At 38.7% G+C, this 7,418-nt stretch overlaps 1 protein-coding gene across 1 annotated transcript; it reads left to right on the top strand.

Annotated features, from left to right (window-relative positions):
• Positions 1 to 2,882: 2,882 nt before the first annotated feature.
• Positions 2,883 to 3,872, top strand: LOC148877309 (zinc finger protein 7-like). Its single transcript, XM_088984798.1, has one exon. The coding sequence runs from the start codon at positions 3,037 to 3,039 to the stop codon at positions 3,586 to 3,588; it is 552 nt and encodes a 183-aa protein (XP_088840924.1). The 5' UTR covers positions 2,883 to 3,036; the 3' UTR covers positions 3,589 to 3,872.
• Positions 3,873 to 7,418: the final 3,546 nt, after the last annotated feature.

The raw sequence follows: 7,418 nt of genomic DNA on the forward strand, positions 1-7,418 counted from the left end.
GTAATATTTGACCAATCACAATTAATACACCATACCAGCTCCATATATGCTCAGGAGACTGAAGTGGTGTGTATCTTGATTGGTCCAATGTCCTCCAGTTTCCCATACTTGTCCGGATCTTCACCTCCACTTTTTTCTTACATTTTTCATTTGGGCTGTGACAAGTACGTGTTAAAAGCTATACATATGAGGAATACACATGTGATAGAATATCTGTCATTGATTAAAAGAAAATTTAAGAAAGTGTAGTACATCAGGACCCAGATGAGAAAACACTACTTCTGAGTTCTTCCCGACCCCATTTGGAATTGAATAACACCCCAACTGATTTAATTTTACCATAAAGAATCTTGGTCTGCAATTCAGTCCGGATTAGTAGGGTCAGGATTGGTTTTTATCTGTTCTGGCTTTATTTAAACCAATGCAAATACATAGCAGTTGATAAAGATACTTCCCACTGTTCTATATGTTTCTTCTCATGGTTTATCTATAGTAATTTTATCTAAGGTGTCTATATTTGCCATTTTATATGACATACATTAGAAGAAAACAGAAATTTAGCAGGTTTATTATCAAGTTATCAGAAGACCTGTCAATTAGTCATGTTTTACTAAGTCAAACCCAATAAGCCGGATTTATAATGGGGTCAATTATGATCTGCAGAGGGTCTGCTTTTTTCTTATAGGCTGGGATTACCTGACCCCAACATGAATAATTTCTCTGGGCACCTTGAATTTGACTAACATTCTCGTGATTAAAGAAGCAGAGAAATGAAAAATTAAAAGCAAGGCCATAGTTGTAACGGTTGCAACTGTGGGTAACTGTCAAGTTGCTTTCGTTAGTTTGGAAACCATTGTTTAGGTATTTTTTAGGGCGGTGTTTGGCATCGATGTCGTTGTTCCAGAAAATAGTGACACATTAGCATTATGTTAGAAAAATCAGTGCTCCAGAAAATGGTAACATGTTTGGAATCGTTTTTATAAAAAAACAGTATCCCAAGGGAATCGCTGAATTTGACATTTTTTTTTTATTTAGAGTTTGTTGCTGCCGGTGAAGACATGATGTAGCAGTGACATGGACTTCCTATAATAGGTACCAATGCTGAAAACAGATATAAAACATTGGGTTACTTTGGTTGTTGTGGACCAACGGCCTTTCCTGTTAAGAGAGTTTTTGGGTTGGGCATGTTCACGTAGTTCACCAATTCATGGTCATGCTTTTTGTTTTTACTCAAAATAAATCAGAAGGCAATTGCTAATTTGCCCACTCTCATGGTAATGTGCCCAACCCAAAAACCGAATAAGAAATTCTGTTGGCCCTCAACAGCCAAAGTTTTTTCCTGGAACACCGGTGGCGTTCCTGAAACGTCTTACTTGACAATAATATTTCCAAACAAAAAAAAAACACCATTTTCTCAAAAAACGATGTTATACTTTCAACTCACACATATACAGCGCCGTTTTCTCATCGAAGCCAAACATATACTAGGTTGTTGGTCTCTTACTTTCAATTGTCAGTGGCAAAAACTGTTCCTTTAAGCCTATACTACTAGTACTACAGTACTACAGCACCAATTCTCCTGCAAAAGGAAAGCCAATGGATGAGACAAGTCTATTATTCAAGCCCTTGATTCATCAATCCAACACTATAATTATTTTATCAGAAGCAGCTTCAGCAATGAAGTTGCCTTTAATACCATTATGATCGTTATTATACTATATATAATTATTTATAAAACAGGAGATAAAAGAACCCTTTATGGGGAACTGGACTCCTCTTATCTTCTCCCCTAGTTAATAACAATAAGATTCCAGGAATAAGTACAAGTGGTTCTAATGGACTTCTTCTGTACACGTATATTTTGCCCACTACCTGTTTGAGGAAAGCCAAGAAGCCCCACATGAAGACTCCTACTTTTTACCACCATTATTGCTAGTTCGCTGGACCCCCCTTCCTCCACCCTCCACCCTCCAAATGAAAAAATAAAATAAAAAGATGTTTAATGATAAAATAACAGCATCTCCACTCACTTCGATAATCTGTAGTGAAGCTTATCATTCACTCACTCGTGGCACCACAGCACAAAGGCCTTTCTCTTTCGCATACAGCAGGGATCACAGCTCTCCGGTGGGTGTCATCTACTTTATTGTATTTACTTACCGACTTGGACATGAAAAAAGTTTCATCAACTATGTCCATGAAAGAGTTTTACCCACTTGACAGGAGGCCTGTCTGAGTGTAGCGTCGAGAATTGGATGAGGCATAATTTGGATAAACACCATTAACTGTACTCACTACTCAGTCACCTTGATGCAACCATGTGACTTACTTTATCTGTTTAAGCTCTTGGATCAAATGGGTCATGATTGTCAAAGCCAATATGTTTTGTGTGGCCATGTAATACCAATATGGTTTGATTTCCAATGGTAGAAGTAGCTAGATTCATGGTCTTCTACCAAAAAAAGTAGATTCATGGTCATGTGTTGCTTACAGCCAAGCATGTGCGTTGATCTTCTTATAGTATGATGGGGGAACAGAACAATATTCATGGCGGACAATTGATATAAATTGTAAGATTGTGATTTGACTGTTGATGGAATTGTGGCAGCATTGTCAACCTTGTATTATTATCGGTTAACTCTAAAGAAAACCATGTTTACACAAAAAAGAAAAAAAAAAAAAAGTGGTGACATTAAGCTAGAGAGGAAGAAAGGGTAAAGTTGATGAAGTGAGGAATCCTAAGCTTGCCATGGGCACAGTTAAAAGATGACATAAGCATTGCTACTGGCGTGCCAAGCATCACTAGGTGGGGCTACTGGATAGAAATGAGATAAAATTAAAAAATCCCACTTCCTTTTTCCCCTCCCCCCATTTTATTCCCCCTTTGATTGATGATCTAACCCTTTTTAAGAGCAGCCACCACCAGCCCACAAAGCCTCTACACCTTTCAAATTCAACTTTCTTGATCAGATATCTTCTTCTAGCCTTTGATCAACCCCCTAGAGACCCTTCTCTGATTTGAGGGTGGTGGCCAAAATGATCTATCAAAGTGAGGAAGAAGAAGTAGCAACCCAGGTGTCGACCAGCAACCAGAACGCGGGATTAAAAGCTATCGACAACAATGACGAAGGAATGGGTGAGGAAGAATGGTTAAATCTGAGCCTCGGCAGAAATGAGAAGCAGTTGACGGCCGGGGACTCTGATCCACAATTCAAACCCGCTTCCAACAAGGTTTTCTCCTGTAACTTTTGCATGAGGAAGTTCTACAGTTCACAGGCATTGGGTGGCCACCAGAACGCACACAAAAGGGAGAGAGGCGCCGCTAGGAGATTCAACGACTCGAGGTTGCCCGTCAATGCTCCTTCGATGGTCCGATCAATGGGCGTCCGGCCCCACTCACTGGTGCAAAAACCTAGCAGAGAAGGGATGGTAGCACGGTTCAACGGCTCGAGCTTCAGGATGGGATGGGCGCCATTCACTTCTGAAGAAGCAGTGGACACGATGTGGCCGGGGAGCTTTCACGTGAACCCGCAACTGTCGAGACAACAGTCGGAGCTACTCAAGCTAGATTTGAATCTCAGTCTTTGATCCATCAATCCGACTTGTTCATTAAATCTCAATCGGGGTTGCTCTCTTTGTGTGTCCTTTTCTATTGTATGATTTTGGCATTTGTTCATCAATCAACTAAAGAAGCTAACCTCGCTAGGTGTGTTCCAAAGTTCTCCAAACATGCTTGAAGCTTGAGATCCCCGGAATTGAGATTGTCCTGGCTACAAGTTTTAGAGAATTCCCCCCTAGTTTTCATCCATATCTCAGTGTAGATACAATATGTTTTTATATCTATAATCAAATCCCTTCAAGTAGTTCTGCAAGTTGGGTTTAGAGCCCAGAATGTTGCCTTGCCTCCTGACTTTCTTCTGCTTTATAGTTTATACATCTAAAAATGCTGACATTAATTAATGATATAGATTAAAATAACCATTATGAGAAAATTAACAATGTTTATAAATCTGGAATGGCTTTTACCAATCAACCCCACCCCCGGGTGAATTTTGATAAATAGCACCTGATTGCTTACTGCTTTTGTTATAAATCTCTATTCTAAGTTTTTAACATGAAACTTGGGATTTCATCTATAAGGGTGGCACTGGACTTCGGAAGCAAATCGAAGGCTGCTCTAGCTTTCAGATTCCATAATCTGTGCCTACTTCGACAAGAGTGGAATTCAGCCAAATGTGGATATTTTGCCGTGTGCTTCGAGTTTTAGCAGAAATAGAAATAAGGCACCATTTGGTTCGCAGGAATAAGGACTTGGAATCGGAATCGAAATCAGAATGGATTATTCTAATTCTCACTGTTTGGTTGGACGGAATCTGATTCTCATTCCTATTCCTGCTGGAGTGGCATTTCACCGTTTGAGGGAATGGTCATTCCCTGTCCCTCTCTTAGGAATGAAATTCCTTTCTTATTGATTTCAATTTTTATTTTTATTCTTGTCTGAACCAAACAAACTATGAGAATAAACCATTCCGATTCCGATTATGAAAAATTTTGATTTCGATTCCAACTATAAATCGAACAGACCCTAGGTGTCTTCAAAAAAACAAACAAAAACAAGAAATAGAAATAACTAAAGTGAAGACGGTATCGGATTCTGCAGAATAAGACGGGAGAGGAACTGAATTCCCAAATCCAGTTCTGATAACATAAGAAGTTGAAGTCAAAGTGGAGGGTGTCCCTTTTAACCAATTACACTATCACCCGATATATTTGGTCCAAATTAGTCGGGTTTGTCTTAAAAACATTTTTAGGATCTGGATCTGTTTAATGGCCTACGATGTTTTTAAGCCTATAAACCATTTATACCAAATACCTACAATAGGGTCTAGAAGTGCAGCAAGTGCATATACATGGGTCCATTACGAATCTGGTCCATTCCTGTCAGGCTAAGGAGGCACAACCCTCTCAGACTCCCAAATAGAAAAGTTACGCCACCCTCGGGGCTTAGGGTCCACAGGTAGGTTGGTTGGAAGATATCTATCTAAAACCTGAGCCCAGCATAAACTTGAGTGTTTCAATAATTGATTCCAATAATAATTAATGACTACAAGACGGCACATGGGCAGTTACCCCAATTTAGTACCACTGAGGTACTGACTCTGGGTCACAGCTCACAAGTACATTCCGATTACTCCTGTTTTATAAGGTGTAATTTCATATTTAATGAGATCTATTTATCATCACTTTCAATTAATCATGTCCTTTGTGGTAGATGCATAATATATTCGGAGAAGTGAAGTGCAGCCCTCTAAAATTACAGCCCCCCATAATCTATTAGTAGCTGCTTCCCTATAAACTGCATTTTGGCTGTGGATTTAGCATCAATTTACGGTCAGGATTCATCCCACCTGTATGATGGGCCTAAGAATTCTAAGATGGGATAAACAGTCATTCTCCCTAATATATTTTGCCTAAAAATTTTCATAATAATCTTTTTTAAAGGATGAATTCAATAGATTTATGATGGATCCCAACTGCACCATATGGGTCACCCCATAAAAAGAATCCCGCTTGGGGCTCATTTTCAATGCAAATAGGTTAAACAGGTAGGTGATTAAGGTAACATCCGTTTCTCGTACCAAGTAGAGAAGGTAAAGGTTAAGGTAATTAACTATTGGTAGCGGAAGGGTCTTCAATCTGAGTTACAGGAACATAGCCAGGAAGAAAAAAACAAGGAATCCATAAACGTCGCAAGGGTCATTTCATTATATGAAGGACTTGCATTCTCTATAGTGACGTTCCACCTTTGCTTGGAAGTGAGTGAGTGACATGCCACCTTTTGGTTTGGGTGGGTTCAGACAAGTGGGATGTAACATCAGTGACATGGATGTCCATGACATGCATTGAGAACAGCCGTAAATATAGTGTTGTACCATGTTAGTGCCATATACCATGCTCTCTCCAGTACATACGAGTTTAAGTGGAGAGATGATTTGGACAAAGGTCACATTCTTATCCACCATACGTATTGGCCCAGTTGGAGTTAGGTCAATCTATTTCAAAGCAATTCTAGATTCCTTCGAGAAATAATTCTGGGTTTGAAGGCTGAAATTGGAGATTTCAGAATTGATTTTCATGCCTTATTTTTTTTTGTATTCGTCATTTTAAATGTAGGATTTCGCTTTGGTCCCTTTTTTATAGCTCAAAAGCAAAATATATTACTACGAAGCACGAGAAATAAAAGGTTCCAGCTTTGGTCCCATTGTTTATTACAGGACAACACAGTGGCTAATGTTCTAAACTATTAGAAAATCTTAGCCTCCCACTTGAAAGGATGAATTTGCCTCATTGGTGAACTGATGGTGCAATGTAGATGCTACACTACCTGTTCCCCCATCTTGAACAAACCGATGAAAATCGTGGAATTAAATTGCTGGGAAGTTGATTCAGTCGAGTCTGAAACTATCATTCAGTTCTAAATATTTTGCTATTTTTTATGGATAGTTTCCAGATTTTTTATGCTTGAAAGATTGGTTTATTAGCCTAACATTCAGAGATCAACAAGGACCACCAAATAGTTCAAATGGTTGCCCCCCAAAGACTAAAATCTAACCTCACAGGGTGCTACTTGAAATGCTGCCACATTAGTACCAGCTGGGCATTTCTGTTTGGTATAATGGCCATTTCTACTTGAAATGATGCCCCATCAACACCACCTAGGAGTTTTGGGTTTAAACCTCAATCTAGGTGTTGAGTTTGAACCTCAATTTTCTGTTTGGTGAAACTGTTTTAAGTCATAAAACATTTTTACTAAAAACATGAACCAAGGGGAGTTGGGATAAATGTCATGCCTAGTTGACATCTCCTCCAATTGCCCATTTGAAGAAGGGTCTAATGACCTGACTTCAAAGTGGCATCCTACATGGCAGTGTTGAAATGTATTCTCATTCATCACATTCTAGCAAAGATAAAATTACAGTCATACCCATAAATCCTACATCCAAAACAAAGGTTCTCGTTTTAGTTGCCTACTTCTGGAATCATTAGATCTTACTTATCTGTGTAATAATGACCCAATCATCAGAAAACATTTATTTTTAAGTTTAGCCATTTAATGAGAAACAGTATAATAAGATGGTGTCACATAGAACATAAACAATCCATTTATGAACGCCAATTCCAAACGCAATATTGCTCAAAACATTTGTTGAATGCCAAATCAGCATAAATACCAACCAAACGAGTTTCATGATGTTGGCGTTTTGACATGAAATGCCATTGCCCTCTAAATTTTTTTAGCCTGAATTGCAACAGTACCAAACATTATCCAAGTTATAAAGCACTACCAGAAAAACTTATAATTAATCAACCAGTATAAAGTGATTAAACTAAAACAATCAGGTGGTATTCATTAAAAT

The sequence above is a fragment of the Nelumbo lutea genome, chromosome 1 (assembly GCF_056320005.1).
Source record: "Nelumbo lutea isolate HS-2025 chromosome 1, American lotus-T2T, whole genome shotgun sequence".
NCBI classification, from domain to species: Eukaryota; Viridiplantae; Streptophyta; class Magnoliopsida; order Proteales; family Nelumbonaceae; genus Nelumbo; species Nelumbo lutea.

Excerpts from the sequence above, each read along its gene's own strand:
- LOC148877309 (XM_088984798.1), top strand. The coding sequence starts at position 3,037 with ATGATCTATCAAAGTGAGGAAGAAGAAGTAGCAACCCAGGTGTCGACC.